At 38.0% G+C, this 17,929-nt stretch overlaps 1 protein-coding gene and 2 pseudogenes across 1 annotated transcript; all 3 read left to right on the top strand.

Annotated features, from left to right (window-relative positions):
- The first annotated feature begins 204 nt into the window (after nt 1-204).
- Nucleotides 205-1,322, top strand: LOC130503308 (F-box/FBD/LRR-repeat protein At1g16930-like; annotated as a pseudogene).
- A 917-nt stretch (nt 1,323-2,239) lies between these two features.
- Nucleotides 2,240-4,009, top strand: LOC108831115 (F-box/FBD/LRR-repeat protein At1g16930-like; annotated as a pseudogene).
- A 6,271-nt stretch (nt 4,010-10,280) lies between these two features.
- LOC108831121 (ethylene-responsive transcription factor ERF021-like) lies at nt 10,281-11,030 on the top strand. Its single transcript, XM_018604687.2, has one exon. It carries the CDS (start codon nt 10,335-10,337, stop codon nt 10,884-10,886), a length of 552 nt encoding a protein of 183 aa, XP_018460189.1. The 5' UTR covers nt 10,281-10,334; the 3' UTR covers nt 10,887-11,030.
- Nucleotides 11,031-17,929: the final 6,899 nt, after the last annotated feature.

Genomic DNA, 17,929 nt, shown 5'->3' with positions numbered 1-17,929 from the left:
GCGGCTAGAGCCCAAACGCTAACGGACCACAACAAAAAGAGAAACAAACAGGCCACAGCCCAATCTTAGAAACCCGGCCGTCGGTACGCGAGCGAATATAAAGAGTTAAGGAAAGAGATATCATATCTCGACTCCATGAACGTTTATGAAAACGTTTTCCGTTTCGGTTTCATTTCGTCTATTCAATCGTTCTTTCCTTAACAGGTTATGCGTTTAGACGAGTAAGGTACGACCAGTCGTCCGAGAGCGGCGAATCCAACCTCGAGACGCTCGTAGCTAGCTGCCCTGTCTCGAGAAGCTGACCGTAATCAGGGATCGCTTGAGCTTCTTGAGATCATGCGTGTGCGGTCCGCGGTCTTTGAAAAGTTTCGTTCTAGGATTGAGGATTACGAAGTGGTCTGTTGGAGAGGATCATGTTGTGGAGATAGATGCTCCGAGGCTTGAGCTTATGAGTCTCTGTGTGATCAGTTATCTCGAATCGTCGTTATTCACAGTATGCTCCATGTGCGGTGGTGAAATCGATGTTAACTTTGATGGGAAGGACGGTTATGCATTACTGTACCAAGATGATGATGATGATGATGATGATGATGGTGATGATGATGATGATGATGATGATGATTCCAAGAGGACTATGATCCGTAATTTCCTCACCAGTATATCCACAGTCTGCGGCATGGAGATCTCTTCTGTTACTCTACAGGTAGGCACACTCATGATGTTTGATTCCAATAACAGTTTATAAATAATACAAAAATGCATGATTTATTATCATTACATTTTTTTTTGAATATTGTAAACACAGGTCATTCATAATTACTCAAAAGTGGAACCGTTGCCTCAGTTCTTTGACTTGTCTTGGTTAAAAGTTTATTTCCGTTGAGTCGTTTTGGGAATTGCTGCCAACCTTTCTTTGTTGCTGCCCGAGTCTACACACACTCGTCCTGGTGCGTCTTTATTATTCTTCTATGCAAAAAGTTTGCATAATCCCATAGAAACTTAACTACCTCTTTGTTTGAGTCAGGAATTTGAGTTTGATAAAGAGGGATGCCCAATGAAACTCTCCTCTGTGCCGCAGTGTTTCGTATCATCTCTCAAGTATGTTGAGCTTGTGACACAAGGCACAACAAAAACATCAAGCCAGATGAAATTAGCTATATTCTTTCTGAGGAACTGCGCTGTCCTGAAGAAACTGACTTTAAGCGGGAGTTTCGGTGACGACATCATTAAGAAAATCAAAAAGATTCAAGAAGGTCTAAAAGGTGCGTCATTGTCACTGGTTGAGCCACAACTTATATAACCCTAGACAAGATGAAGAATGAATCTAACTTATAGTAGTAGTAGTAATCCAATGTAAGACTATTTTAGCTTCTTTTTTTGCGTCATTGTCAAGTTTCCTAGGTTCGACCTAGATGTTATCAAGCTAATTTGCCTTCTTTAAGAGTTTTATACTCTCAATCAGACTCTATTAATCTTGAAGTTGGGGGTTATGTGAATATCTTGAATCAATATAATATGAATGATTATAATCTTGCTAATCCACTTCATAAACCTGAGAGCGAGTGTCAAAGTTTTAGTAATGCAGTTATAATCATTTATACATTTATTTCTCTTCATACAACGTTTTGTTAAGGACTTGTAGAGTTGTAGTAGCATATATATCTCGTCAGTTCTCAAGTTATTAGCTCAATCTACATCAGTTTTCAATTTTGTCCGATCAATCACAATTGTTAAGCATGTCGGCCATTTTGGTTTAATACTGTAGTAGTCCAGAATTGACTCTGTTTTGGATGCTCTGGAAAATCTGGAAATCCAAGAATAACTTGAAATCTTTAATGGAATGAGAGTTAATCCTCGACGTGGTGCTATGTTATGTTACTGCAGAGGTTTGTGACTGGATAGGAAAACACAAGTAAAGACTCTAGCGTACCGCGACTTGTGCTGTCCAAAGGAGATTATGGTCTCCTCCCGTAATCATACTACAAATGTAAAGTTGATGCTGCATATACAATTCTCAAAGCTCAAATGAACTAGTAAACGAGTTACCTACCTAATGGGCTTTATAATGATTATTACATTCATCAGTTCTAATAAAAGTTATTGTAGTGGGCCGGGCCATCGATAGTAAGAGTCCAATTTTCTCACCCAAAATCGAGAGATGGGAACAAAAACAGATGAGAATACGTGGCATGATTTTAGAGTTTGAAATGTTGAGGTGGCGGCTTTAAAAGAAGAGAGAGAAACCAAAGGTCTTGTGACAATTTAGGGTTTAGAGAGCGCAAGTAATGGAGAAAAAGTTGGCGAAAGAGAAGCAAAGCAACTCAGAGATGAACGATTTACCAGATTCGTTGCTTTGTCACATACTCTCTTTCCTGTCGACAAAAGATTCATATCGAAGCAGCCTTTTGTCGAAACGCTGGAGGAGTCTCTGGTTACAGGTTCCTGTTTTCGACTTGGACTCACACCTATTCCACCACTATGACGATTTCAGGTTTATTGATTTGGACAATAGGTTTCTTGAATCTGACGAAAAACTAACCTTGAATAGATTCAAGTTGAGCTGAGCCCATGAGTATGTTGATGATTATTTTGAAGAGGATAGTGTTTTGGGGTCATGGATAGATGCTTTAGTCAAGCGCAGAGTTCGCCATCTAGATTTTGAGGTTGACTCAGATTATTACGAACTTGTTTGGATGCCTCTTTCGCTGTATTCGTGTACCACCTTGGTCAGCTTAAGTCTCTGCCACGTGGACTTGTGCGGCTCTGAACTAGCGTCTGCTGTCTCCCTGCCTTGTCTCAAGGTTATGCGTTTAGATAGAGTAAGGTACGATGACGACCTTGATGTGCTTCTAGCTAGCTGCCATGTTCTCGAGAAGCTGACCGTAATCAGGGGTCGCTTTGAGCGTCTTGCAACCTTGCGTGTGCGGTCCAAGTCTTTGAAAAGTCTCGCTCTAGGTATTGAGGATTTCGAAGGTTGTCTCTTGGGAGAGGAGGATCATGCTGTGGAGATAGATGCTCCGAGGCTTGAGCTTATGAGTCTCCGTGATGAATTATCTCGAAGCGTCGTTATTCACAGTATTGCTCCCTATGCACTGGTGAGAATCGATGTTAACTTTGATGGGAAGTACGGTATTGCATTACTGTACCAAGATGATGATGACGATGATTATGATGATTCCAAGAGGACTATGATCCGTAATTTTCTCAGCAGGATATCTAGAGTCCGCGGCATGGAGATATCTTCTGTTACTCTACAGGTACACACACTCATGGTGTTGACTAAATAACAATATATATACCTAATACAAGAATGCATTAGTATCATTACATTTTTTTTTTTAATATTGTGAACACAGGTCATCCATAATTACTCAAAATTGGAACAGTTACCTCAGTTCTCTGACTTGTCTTGGTTAAAAGCTTGTTTCCTTGAGTCGTTTTGGGAATTGCTGCCAACCGTTCTTTGTTGCTGCCCGAATCTACACACACTCTTCCTGGTGAGTCTCTTGTATGTAAACGTTTGCATATCATCCCATAAAACTTAACTATCTCCTTGTTTAGAAATTTAAGTTTGATAAAGAGGGATGCCCGATCAAACTCTCCTCTGTGCCGCCGTGTTTCGTGTCATCTCTCAAGTATGTTGAGCTGGCTGCACCAGGCACAACAAAAACATCAAGCCAGATGGAATTAGCAAGATTCTTTCTGAGGAACTGCGCTGTCCTTAAGAAACTGACTTTAAGAGGGAGTTTAGGTGATGACATCATTAAGAAAATCAAGAAGATTCCAAGAAGGTCTAGAAGGTGCGTCATTGTCACTGGTTGAGCCACAGTGGGCGAGATGAAGAATGAATCTAACTTATAGTAGTAGTAATCCAGTGTACGACTATCTTAGGTTTTTTGTGTGGGCATAGCTTCAAGTTTCCTAGGTTCGACCTAGATGTTATCAAGCTCTAATTTACCTTTTTAAGAGAGCTCCGACTCTGTTAACCTTATATCTTATGTAGTTGGGTGTTATGAAGAATCCACACTTGTTTAAAATATATATTTTGTACATGAAAAATAGCGTAACAGCCGCAAAAGAATATAAACTGGATCCAGAGACGAAGAGAAGTGAATCTAAATTGGTAATAAGCTCTGCATCCTTTACATGCAGCAGTAAGGTGTCTTCTGAAGTGTAATGAGCTCAAAGTCATTCTTCTCCAGCATATGTAATTTAACGTTTGAATGTTCAAGCATTTAGTCAAATAATCAAAGACCATTGCTAAAAAAATACTCGGTTTCTATTTGCCGAGATGTTCCCTTATAGCTTCGGTAAGTAATAGGCAATAGCTAATCTCAAAATAATTTGACTTTCAAACAAATTAATTTTTCAGATGGAGATAATATATTTTGCTTTTCGGTATATAAGTTGACTATGGTTCATGCATTTTTACTTTAAAAGTATTGTCGATGCATTTTGTTGGTATATTTATCTATGCTACTAATATAGTAGTTGTATATCAAATTGAATGTGCATTGGAATTTATGTGGAAAGTGTTGGGGACAAATAGTACAAGTCATTTATGCAAAACCAACCGAATTCAAGTCACAGCCCCACTTTTACTGTGCTCCTGTTCTTAAAGAGAGGCAGTGAAGCATGAACACATTCCTTACAACACAATCTGAAAGAAAGAAAAAAAAGATCATGACTCGAAGCCATTGTTATTGCTTTTCTGGTATTATAATCTCCCTCCTAATCCACACTCTTGCTTCTCCTCCACTCCACTTTTTCCTCCCAGACCAGAGAGATGCTCTTTTGGAATTCAAAGACGAGTTTCGCATTGAAGAGTTCGATCCAATTCCATGGAACAAAAGCAGTACTGATGATTGCTGTTTTTGGAAGGGCGTCACGTGCGATGATAGATCTGGCCAGATCACGTGCTCAACGGCTCTCTTAAAACTAATAGTAGCCTATCTCGTCTCACACTAGTTGACCTTTCTCACAATGATCTGGTAGGTGATATTCCGGTTTCAATAGGCAATCTAAAGAGGCTAAGACACATTAACCTTGGGGATAACACTCTCATAGGTGCAATTCCAAGTTCAATAGGCAATCTAAACCAGCTCAGATACCTTAGCCTTGGGATCAACCAGCTCATAGGAGAGATTCCTTCCTCAATAGGAAACCTTTCTTATCTCTTCTATCTTCAACTTTCCACTAATAATTTGGTAGGTCAAGGTTCCGGCTTCCATCGGAAACCTTAACAAACTACAAGTCATGTCACTTGGCCAAAACAACTTAAACGGCACTATTCATGTTTCATTCACCAACTTAACCAAGCTTTATCATATTAGCCTCCGCTCTAATAACTTCACATCCACGCTACCATCTGACATGAGTGGATTCCACAGTTTGAAGCATTTTGATGTAAGTAGTAACCGTTTCACACAATGACTTCACCGGAACTCTCCCACCTCATTGGTTCTCCAGCTGGCGCGAGATGACCAGAACGAGGGTAGAAGATGACCCTTACATGGCGGATATCATCAACGATTCCGTCTTTTATCGTAATTCGATGGTGATGGTGATTAAAGGAGTAGAGACGAGCTTCGAGCGGATCCAACAAGACTTCAGAGCCATTGATTTTTCCGGAAACATGATATACGGCGAGATCCCTGAATCTTTGTGCTATCTGAAAGAGTTGCATCTTCTCAACTTGTCAGGTAACGGCCTCACAAGCCATATCCCACGGTCATTGGCGAATCTGACAAAGCTCGAGACGTTGGACCTATCGCGTAATGAGTTGTCAGGTCAAATCCCTCAAAGTCTTGGTGAGCTCTCCTCTCTGTCGTACATGAACTTCTCTAGTAACTTCCTTGAAGGTCCGGTGCCACGAGGGCACGCAGTTTCAAAGACAAAACTGTTCTTCTTTCTCCGACAACCCTAGACTCTTTGGTCTCGAAGAAATATGTGGAAAAAGTCATGCTTCGCTTCCTGCAACAGAGCAGCAGCTGGAGGAAGTGTTAGAGGCGGATGAACAAATGTTTAGTTGGGTAGCAGCTGCAATAGCCTACGGACCTGGTCTGTTTTTTGGATTGGTGATTGGACATATCTTTACTTCATGCTATCATAAAAGTTGGTCGAAGAAAACTCAGAGTCACCATAAGTGATTGATAAAACTTATATTGTATGTTGCAGTAAGCATTTGTTGTAACTTCTGTTTTTTATTTTCTTAGAATGTTTTTAATAGTAGAAAAACATCTTTCGTGGCTTTGCTTTAAATGGTATGCGAGAACTTGTTTTTTTTTTATGTAACAGATACGCGAGAACTTGTTTCTACTCAAATCTTCAACTTGTCGTAGGAAATAGGAATCATGACAATACAAATAGTGACGATCATGATTCATGCATATACTAATTTTCATTATCACAGAAGTTACTCATCCGAATCCTAAAGGAAAAATGGAGAGATTCTAACATTTAACAAATAATTCAACTTATGAAAAATACAATTTTTATATATTTTACTATATTATTATACGTAAAATTATACTATTTGAAATAAATTTTATGTTCAGTTTTCTAGACTAAAACTATTGTATATAATAATTTAATATTTGTAATTTATGTAAAAACATATATCCATCTAGATTCCCTTAATAAACGTAAAATATTCAAATAACACTTTTTATAAAAACTTAAAAATGTTTATACTATTTTTGTTTTAAAATATGTAAATTACTATTTTTGTTTTAAAATATGTAAATTATTTTTTGTATTTTTTACAACTGTTTTATTTAATTGAAACGTAAAAACACAATTATAAGAATATACTTCCTCCGTTTTTATTTACATGACGTTTTAGAACAATTTGGTTGTTTCCATATATTTGACGCATTACAGAAATCAATGCAAATTATAGTGAAAAAAGACTCCATTTACCCTGTATTAAATATGAGTTACGACACAAGATAGTTAATCAACGAAGGCTAAAAATGATAATTTACTAAATACCTTAATTTGTGTGAAATCTCTACAGCGACATATAAAAGAAAACAGAGGGAGTATAAAATAATAGAAATACAACCAAATTGTTTATTGTTTAACAAAGGATTCAAACGATTGATGTCTCGAAGAGATCGTTGATGATTTGTTATCGGATTGTCGTCAGTTCTTGGTGTAAAGTTTCATATGAATTTCAGTTTAAATTTAGCAAGAAAAAAAAACGATTCCCACGCCGAAATTACGAATGGTCAAGGAAGCTGAAAAGTCGTAATGTTTGGCCTCCTTCGGACAAAAGGAGTGTCTTATGTTTTCTGATTAAACTAGTAATAACTATGACTAGTTACGTACATCCAAAAATAAGAATCCAGCTGCATGCAACTCACCACCATTTGTATTTTTAAGTCCCAAAAATAGGAATCCAGCTGCAATTTACCACTACTTCCACGTTCACCCACACACTCATCTCTCTTTCTCTCGATGTTCATCATTTATACTAGAAAAATTATCAAAAATACCATTTTCATAATACCATTTTTCATGTTTACATTAACTATTTTTACCACCACTTTCAATGAAGGGTTTAGATTTGAAGGTTTAAGATTTAGGGTTTAGATTTGATGTTTTAGGGTTTAGGGTATATAGTTTAGGGTTTAGAGTTGAAGATTTAAGGTTTATAATTGATGATTTAAGGTTTATAATTGAGGTTTTAGGGTTTAAGGTTTAGAGTATTGAATTTAGGGTATATAGTTTAGGGTTTAGGGTTTATTGTTGAGGATTTAGGGTTTAGGGTTTAGAGTTGGAAGTTTAGGATTTAGAGTTTATAATTAGAATTTTGAAAAGCATATAAAAACAAAGATATAAGAACCTTTAACCTTTTAATAAATAAGGTATTTTTGAAAATGTGTATTTAGTGGTGGTAAAGATGAATAGTGATACCTTAAAAGTGATATTTTTGAAAATTCCCCTTTATACTATATGAGACCCAATGAACATCTTCCATTGTTGAAAACCACACATTTCTATAGTTTATTAATTTAGTGCCTAAATAAATATTTAAACACTAATCTTCTGTATAATAAGGTATTCTATATAATTAAGCAACGCATTGTTTTTTTTTTTTTGAAAAAAGCAACGCATTGTTGTATGCATACATCATTGTATCTTTTACTAGGAAATGAGTTTTTGGGACTTGATTCATTGTTTTCTTCAACGCGTTAAACCCATTTTTCAGTGCGTACACTGATGAAACCCAAAGTGCAAACAACAAAAGGGAAAGAAGAAGTATCCACTAGATTCATTTTTTATGTCTTGAATATGTATTGATTCACTAATACTAGTAGTTTTTAAAATTAAAGTTTTCAGATCGAAATACTCATATATTAGTTGTTTACTTATAATTTTAAAAGATCTAAATTTATTTTCTAACTAATAAAAAAATTCGTTGATGTAGTCAAACTTATAACTTATAATACCACTAAGTTTGTATGTATTTACTTTTAAATTTTATCATATGTTTTCGCATTACATTTCATTATTATTTAAAAGTATGAATCGTTTAAACTTATACTTCTTCTGTGTATAATATGTAATATTTTAATTTTTACATTTTAAATATAATATTTTTTAAAAAGTTATGCTTTTTAATTTTATTCAAAGTTATTCAATCAATAATATTTTTGATTATTTTTATGATTAATTGAACTACTTTTAGTTTATATTTTTCATAATATTTTTAATGTTTCAATATTTATGTTTTTCTCATAATTTTTTATTATTAAATAAAAGTGTATATTTTATCAAGTCAGGTATATAAGAGAAAATTGATGGCAGTGGTCTAATGAAACGTTTGTTTACTTTTGATTTTAACTTTCTAAACTCAGATTATTTCCAATATATTTTGCTATTTTTTTCTTTAAAATAGAAGAGCTTTATAATAGAGATAAATTTGTTCTAATGTATTTAAAAAAACTGTAATTTTCTAGTGTAGAAAAATTAATGAACTCCTACTTAAATCACTGTACCAAAAAAACTTCCGCATGTATTCAAAGCTTATCAGCTTGATTTAAAATAGACTAACTTTTATTAATGGTTGCATTTGAACATAAACCAACATTTTGTTGCTAAAGTTCTCCGAATCATAAAAATTTAAAGCCACAATTATAGTAATCTAGTGGTTGATAACTCAAATCTATTGATGGAAACCAGTGACCGAGTCTCATCCACAACGTTATGCCTGGTCATATAGGGAAGATTCAGCTAATTCGGGTTATTCAATTTTTAGTTACTTCGGTTTGTATCAATTATGCCTAAATAAATCGAGCAAAATTTGGTTTGGTATTTGGATAGTTATATTAATAAAAGTCTAGTGAAAAATAACTGTAATTTTAGGTCTCGGTCTAGTTTTGGTTGAAAACTCTAGTAAATTTGATTAATTTTGGTTAGTTTGATTAGCTAAGTTCTGAATTTTGGTTAAAATTATTATAATTTGGTTATAATTATATTTTTTGAAAACTGAACTAACAGATTGCCTGCCAAACCGAATCGCTAACCAAAATTGTTTAATATGTTGAATTTTGAACTGAATATCTAACCGAACATGAACCAAAACACAAAAAAAATTATTTGGTTTAGTTCAAAATCACAGTCCTAATATACCTTATTTGGGGTAGAAAAAGAGAGATTTCTAAAGACTTTGGATTAGGCTGAGATTTGATAAAAGTTTACTCTGTTACAACTTACAAATAGAAAAAGGACTACAATTGACTCTTCCATTTTTTTTCAAACACAAAAAAGATTTGCCAATTAATTTTTTATTCTATTTGAGTTGACTCCGAAAGAGTATATGATCCAATGATCTTTGACATTTGTTCGAGGATAAATCCACTTTCTCCACCTACCTTTAGCATGACAAAGTTATGGAATGGATCACAAAAGGGTCCACAGGTGATGTGCAACAAAACCGCGTCTTCTACAGCAGTAACATCCAAATTCATTAACTCTACTACTTCCATTTCTTCTTTTCAATTTTAAAACAAAATCCAGATTATGCCTCCTTCCTTTAAATTCTCATTATTATAATCACAGTAATACTATTTAAGTGAATCTAGTGTTCTCCATTTGAGACATAACACTTGTTAAACGGACAAACCACCTCTGAAATTTCCTGGAAGACACTTTTGAAGCTTAGAGATATTTTAAAACGTGTACATGTTCATCGGCTGTTTAAGACACTAATCCACACTTATAAATAACTTCGAACCATTGTTAACATTCCAACATCAGAATCCAAGCAGACAACACTAAACAGCAAACATTTTTGAGAAAACCCTTGGTTCTGCTTGTGTTTGCTCATGTCTGGTCTTAGTAACTCAAGTAACAAATCTCGAAAAGATGGCCAAGCTGGTATACCATCTGCCTACAGAGGAGTCCGGAAGAGAAAATGGGGCAAATGGGTGTCTGAAATCCGTGAACCGGGGACCAAGAACCGTATCTGGCTAGGCAGTTTCGAGACTCCTGAAATGGCTGCAACTGCCTATGACGTTGCAGCATTCCATTTCAGAGGACGAGAAGCTCGTCTCAACTTCCCTGACCTCGTCAGCAGCTTGCCACGTCCTGCAGACTCTAGTGCAGACAGCGTTCGCATGGCAGCTCATGAGGCAGCACTCGGCCTCAGAACCGAGCCAGTAGAGCCAGCCATGCAAGTGGATACCTCAAGCTCCTCCAACGTAGGTCAAACGATGGTCAGTCTCTCTCCCAGAGAAATTCAAGCGATCAACGAGTCGACTTTGGGATCTCCTACCATGTTGATGCATTCATCATATGACTCAATGGGGTTTGACAATGATGTGGGGATGAATGTTTGGGATGCATACCAGACTGACTACTCTCTTTGGGACCCCTAATCCCAAAATCATGGAGAGTTAATACCAGCTTAAGTCAATGGTCTAGAATGCTTGCATATTAGGGTTTAGTTTCCAGAGTCTAGCAAAAGGGTTGTTGATTCTAACGGTATAGCAAAGAATAAAGTTCATCTGAGTTTTAGAGGGAAGGGCAGTTGCTTTCTTCTAAAATAAGTTACTTTAACAGATGAGGTTAATGGGTCCCAGATATAGACCCTCTTCACAAATATTTTTAAAACTATTTGTACTAGTAGTAGACACACAGCTTCTATTTTATAAGCTATGGTAGAGATTGTGAGGTGTGATTTATTTTTTATATATTTTTTCCAATTGTTTGTTATCCCATATATGCTTATGAAATTGATTCAATATGAATTATCGTTCAGTAACATGGACTTGTTTGGTATTATGTTGTATGAATTCCTAAAAAATATAAGATTTTTTTATTCTAACAAGACTTTCTTTCATTAACGAACCACTAACTAATCTTAAGAAAAATATACATTCCATAATAAATGAAAGCTATTGCAAACAAGATAACATTATATACTTTTATGCAATCTTCAAGTAACTTACTTGATGCTTTGGAGAGAAGCAAACAAAGTATCTGAATCTGCCTGCAGTCAGGTTTGTAGGGATGATGACGAACTCAATACCGCAAGTCTTTGCGCCCCTTCATCACGACCAACGCGATTAAGAAGTTCAATGACCATTTGTATGTCTGGTGCATCAAATTCATCTCGAGGGCAGAGAAATAAAACTGCTGTAAATGTGAAGGCGTCAGGAGAATACCTCCTGGTAGCATTTGCTCAAAACAGTTTATTGCATCCTTAGGCCTATAAAATGGCGGTCCATGTCAGAGAGCCCTTGACAAACAACAGTACCGAAAGAGTGATAATTACTTGTGATATCTCCACCTTGTCCATACATATATCTTCATGATCCTTGCAGAAACAGAAGGGATCAAATTTCAGAAATGTGCACATGAATCTCCTTCCCCAGCTTCAAAGCTTTGAGGATCACTGCAAACAGTCAAAACCCTACCCATTTGTAACAGAAGAATCTGGGCCTGTTTGTTTTCCATATAGCAGTCAATCATACTTTCATATTCCTCTGCTCCAACCTGTCAAACAGTCTGACAGGATACTCTGAAACACCGCACTTTGAGTACATCACTATCAAGGAAGTGACTAATGATACATTTGGCAAGAAGAGATTCTTTAAAGCATAACAATTAATCTCCTTTGCCTGCTTTATATCCCTCAGCGCTGGTCAAACAGGTAGAACAGGCAGCAACTGTAACAACGTCTGGCTTAAAGCCTTCTTGCTGCATCCAGAAAATCGACCTTGATCAAATCTTCCGTTAGCTGCTTATCCGGACCTCCTTTCGTAGTCTCAGTGCCTTTAACATCCCCAAGTACAGGAAGAATTGTTGTAGACATTTGAGTTAGGACTTTCATCGAACACATTAGGTGCGTCTTTGAACTTATACGGGAGACAAGCGATAGAGAAGAAGGGATAGAATCTCTCTCCCTGAAAGGTGAAGGGGGCGTTTACTTCTGCTAGATCTAGCCGGTAGGTGTCGGAATCCGAGAGACGTCACTGCTTCCACGGTGACTGACACTCACCACTTGATTTAGTTCAGGCCGTTATTAGTACGGTACTACATCACAAAATAATTATACGACAGTGTCACATGAAAGTTGCACAGAGAAGAAGAAGACAACTTTACTTTTTATTAATGTTTTCAACTTGAGAGAAAATACAGAGGCGCTCTGTTCTTATATAGACAAGTTTAAATCTTATCCTAAAGCTGTCAACAGCTAATGATTGCACAAGAGTCCAAACATCCAAATCTGTTGGAGGTAAAGATACCCTTAGCTGTCATCTTTGTACAATCTTGACGACACTGACGTTTGTTGCTCTGTTGACTGCGTATAACGGACATAGCCGTTATGTCTTGGACTTTGTCTTTTACCGAAGCCTCTGACAGAGTTGGTGTCTTTGAAGCCTCTGATACAGAAGGAGTCTCTGCAACGTTAATACCCTCCCTCAAACTTGGAGTCGGAGGAAAGGAGACGCCCAGTTTGTTGCGTAGACGGAAGAAAGGTTCTTGAGCCAAAGACTTTGTAAACACGTCGGCGAGCTGTAGGCGAGCCGGAATGTGTTTAACCTCCAGTGCCTTCAAAGCCACTCTTTCCCTGACATAGTGATAATCAATGTCAAAGTGCTTAGTCCTTTTATGAAACATAGGATTTGCAGTGAGGCAGACTGCTGAAAGGTTATCACACAGCATCAAGGGAGTCACCGACTGTTGCAAACCCATGATCTTCAAACAGATTCTGTAACCAGACTACTTCTGAGGCGGCTTGAGACATAGTCCTGTACTCAGCCTCAGTAGATGATTTGGACACAGTCTCATGTCGCTTAGCACACCATGATATCAAGTTTGAACCAAGGAAGGTACAGAATCCTCCGGTTGATCTCCTTGTATCATTGCAGCCTGCCCAATCACTGTCACTATAGCACAACAATGTTGAGTTAGTGTCAGTATTGATGCCGATTCCCATCTCATACGTTCCTTTGACATAGCGCAGTATTCTTTTCAACAGAGTGAAGTCAGAAAGACTTGGAACATGCATCTTTTGACAGATGTAGTTAACAGCAAATTGTATGTCCGGCCTTGTCAGTGTGAGATACTGCAATTTTCCAACCAAGCTTCTGAAGTAAGTAGGATCCTCAAATACAACATCTTGATCTTTCAGGTTGTTGAGTTGCAAAGGCAGAGGAGTAGGCATTGGTGCACAGTCCCTCATGCCAGCACTGATGAGTAGATCTTGTGCGTACTTTGCTTGACTCAGAAACAATCCCTTAGCATGACGTTGTATCTGAATACCCAAGAAATAATGAACTTCTCCCATGTCTTTCATTCTGAAAGCAGAGTTAAGATCTTGTAACAGCTTCTGCAACAGTTCTTCATTGTTTCCTGTGATCAACATGTCATCTACATAAAGAAGTAGATAGATGACATCTGAACCAACATGGTAAACAAACAGTGATGGGTCTGGAAAACTGCATTGGAACCCAAACTTCAACAGAAACTGACTGAACTTATCAAACCATGCCCTTGGAGCATGTCTCAAGCCATATATAGCTCTGTTTAACTTGCACACATAGTCTGGTTTCTCAGGATCTTCGAACCCCGGGGGTTGCTTCATGTACACAGTCTCTTGAAGATCTCCATGCAAGAATGCATTTTGAACATCAAGTTGTCTTATCTCCCATCTCTTTGTGACTGCAACGTGAAGGATAGTTCGAATGGTTGCTGTACGAACCACTGGACTATACGTTTCCAAATAGTCGATTCCCTCTTCTTGCTCATTACCCCTTGCTACCAGACGAGAACGGAGCTTGAAGACAGTGCCATCGGCATTGAATTTAGTCTTGAAGATCCATCCACAACTCACGGGATTTTGATCATCAGCCGGAGGAACTAGAGACCATGTATTGGTTTCATGCATGTTATGTATTTCTTCCTTACAAGAACGTGTCCAACCTGGATGCTTCAAGGCTTGTTTGATCGTCTTTGGCTCAGCGTACTCATCTTTAACAGTAAACAAAGCATAACGAGGGTTTGGCTTGACAATGCCTGATCTTGCCCTCGTTGTCATCGTGTGTTGTGGTTGTTGGACTTGTACAGGAGGAACTTCATGATCACCGTTTGAAGCATCACTGTCACTACTTGAAGAACTTGAAGCCTCATTCTCAGACTGATTGTCATGAGCAACATCTGGAACAATCACTTGAGCAGGGAGTTGAGGCATCTGATTGGTGTGAGCAACACACCTACTTGGCAACAATTCTTCTGACGGAGCTGCAGGTTCACCGTTTGTCTGGTCAGAAGACTGTTGTAAGTTAGAAACTCGCCAAGCATTCAGCAGAGGAGACTCTGTTTCTCCATGGTAGGTACTATAGACATCACCAAAAGGAAAGCTTGATTCTTCAAACAGGACGTGCCGACTGATAAACACACGACCCGTTGGTGGATGAAAACACCTGTATCCCTTGTACTTCTCATTGTATCCAAGAAACACACACAACAATGACTTAGGATCCATTTTGTTTTTCATGTAGGGCCTTAGGTAGGGGAAGCATTTGCAGCCGAAGACTCGTAGAGAAGTATATGTAGGAGCTTTACCATTGAGAACCTCAAAAGGACTCTTCTGATCTGGAAGAACAGAAGATGGCAACAGTTTCCCAAAAATGCTGCAGTAAAGAAAGCTTCGACCCAAAGATGAAGGGGAACCTTGCTGTTGTAGAGCATAGACAAGCCAAGTTCTGTAATATGTCTGTGCTTTCTTTCGGACAGACCATTCTGTTCTGGGGTGTGGGGGCAAGAAACGAACTGTTTGATTCCACATTTAGACAGATGACTGAGAAACTGCTTGCTAATGAACTCCCCTCCACCGTCACATTGAAACTGCATGATCTTTTGTTGACACTGATTTTCTACCATATTTTGAAACAATAGGAATACGGAGAAGAAATCAGACTTTTGCTTCAATGGATAGAACCATGTAAACCTTGATTTATTGTCAACAAAGATTACATAATACTTAAACCCTTGAGCAGATATCACTGGACTTGGACCCCATAGATCACAGTGTATCCTCTCTAGAAGTCTAGTGGTAACAGTTTCAGAAACTACAAAAGGAAGCCTACTACTCTTTCCTACTTGACAGCATCACAGATAGTCTTGGAGCTTGCATTATTCATACTTATTGCTTGCATTCTTGATAGACGATGAAGGATGTCCATGTGGGGATGACCCAGACGTTGATGCCAAACCCCAGCAGATGTAGCCTGTTGCCGATTAGAGTAAAAGGCTTGAAAGCGTGCATCCTTCAACATATACAGATCTCTAAGTCTTCTGCCTTGTGTTATCACTGCCTTTGTTGCCTTGTCCTTTACAAACACATGGTCAGAATCAAGGTAAACTCACAAGGGAAGTCTTTAGTTAACTTAGACACAGACAGTAGATTCTTAGTGATTTCAGGGCAAACCAAAACATCTGCTAAAGGCAACATTGTACCTTGAGTGGTGTGAAGCGCTACTGAACCCACGTGAGTGATTGGGAGAAAGTCACCATTGCCAACAATCACCTGGTCGTTTCCAACATACGGCTCAGCGGACTGGAGTTGAGAGACGTTGTTGGTAATGTGTGCTGAAGCAGCCGAGTCGGGATACCACTCCTGACCAGACAACTGTCCTTGGTCTGACACCCTCATTGTTGCCAAAGCATTGTGAACTGTGTCAGACACTTGGTAGTTTTGATCGAAGCGGTTGTAGCACTTAGCTGCTGAGTGACCAAAGCGACCGCATATCTGACAGGTTGGCCTAGAGTTGGAGCCAGAAGATCCGTTGAACTGCTGCTGGAACCCTCTTCCACGAGTAGAGTAAGAGCCGGAGCCCCTTCCTCTGTAGCTACCTCTGTAACCACGACCTCGAGAAGAGTATCCACGACCAGCATGGAAAGCAAGATGAGGATTTACTTCTGGTGCTCGGTTGTGAATCTGAAGCTTATCATCGAAGGTGATAAGCTTAAAAACGGCATCTTCGAAGCTCATCTGAATAACTGAATCCATAGAATGCTCGATGACAGTGCAGATTGACTCATACTCTTTTCCCAAACCACTGAGTGCGCCATATATCATCTCCTGCTCGGTAAGAGGACAGCCGATGGAGTGAAGTTGATCGCAGACCGACTTGATCTCGTTCAGATACTCGGTCATGCTCTTCTGCTGTTTGGACATTGCTTGAAGTTTCCTCTGGAGGTCCAGCTTTCTTGTTGCTGAAACACGATTGTACTTTTGAGCAAGACTTATCCAGACTTCGTGAGCTGAGTTGAGACCGTAAACGGAGCGAAGCGCCTCTTCGGTGAGCGAGCCAAACAACCACGCCATGACCAGTTGGTCACGACGGAGCCATTTGACAAACTCAGGGTTAGCTGCTTCTGTAGCTTCACCATCGGTTTGTGTTGTCACTGTGGGGAGAGGACGAGGTGTGGAACCGTTGATGTAGCCAAGAAGAGACTGACTGGAAAGGAAGGACTCAAACTGGGTTTTCCACAAAAGGTAGTTTGTGGAAGACAACTTAAGAGTAACACACTGTGAAATGCTCAATGATGGAGCGGAAAGCGTGTCTGTGGTTTCTTCCATGGCTCTGATACCATGAAAGTTGCACAGAGAAGAAGAAGACAACTTTACTTTTTTATTAATGTTTTCAACTTGAGAGAAAATACAGAGGCGCTCTGTTCTTATATAGACAAGCTTAAATCTTATCCTAAAGCTGTCAACAGCTAATGATTGCACAAGAGTCCAAACATCCAAATCTGTTGGAGGTAAAGATACCCTTAGCTGTCATCTTTGTACAATCTTGACGACACTGACGTTTGTTGCTCTGTTGACTGCGTATAACGGACATAGCCGTTATGTCTTGGACTTTGTCTTTTACCGAAGCCTCTGACAGAGTTGGTGTCTTTGAAGCCTCTGATACAGAAGGAGTCTCTGCAACGTTAATATCACACTGCTTCCACTTGATTTGGTTCCTGGTATTTGCTGCACTTACATAACATAAGAAAATAAATTAATCACAAAATAATTAAAAATCACAAAATAACATTTACTATTTGATGTTGACCAAAAAAATTACTATTTGATAAAACAATAACACAAAAGTAACAAACAATTAATATAAATAAATAATTTAAAATAAAATAAATATTTAATAGATGAAGGATGCGATTGTTTAGTTGAATTAAAATAAAATCTATTAATAGAGTAAAAGTGTTTTACTTCCATTCAGTTAATTTTTGGACCAAAAAATAATTTCTCTATATTATTTCAGCTTCTTCTTTTTCTTTTTATGGATTGAAAGTAAAAATTTATCCACTTAGTTAAAATTAAATTTAGAGTTAAAATATAAATAAATGAAAAGTTTCATATTTTTTTTTTGTTCTCTCTTTTATTCTATATGATTTTCTTCTG

Source organism: Raphanus sativus, unplaced genomic scaffold (assembly GCF_000801105.2).
Source record: "Raphanus sativus cultivar WK10039 unplaced genomic scaffold, ASM80110v3 Scaffold0916, whole genome shotgun sequence".
NCBI classification, from domain to species: Eukaryota; Viridiplantae; Streptophyta; class Magnoliopsida; order Brassicales; family Brassicaceae; genus Raphanus; species Raphanus sativus.
This window is presented reverse-complemented; position numbering and strand designations above follow the sequence as displayed.

Bases quoted from the DNA above. Each gene is read 5' to 3' on its own strand.
- LOC108831121 (XM_018604687.2), top strand. From the start codon at position 10,335: ATGTCTGGTCTTAGTAACTCAAGTAACAAATCTCGAAAAGATGGCCAA.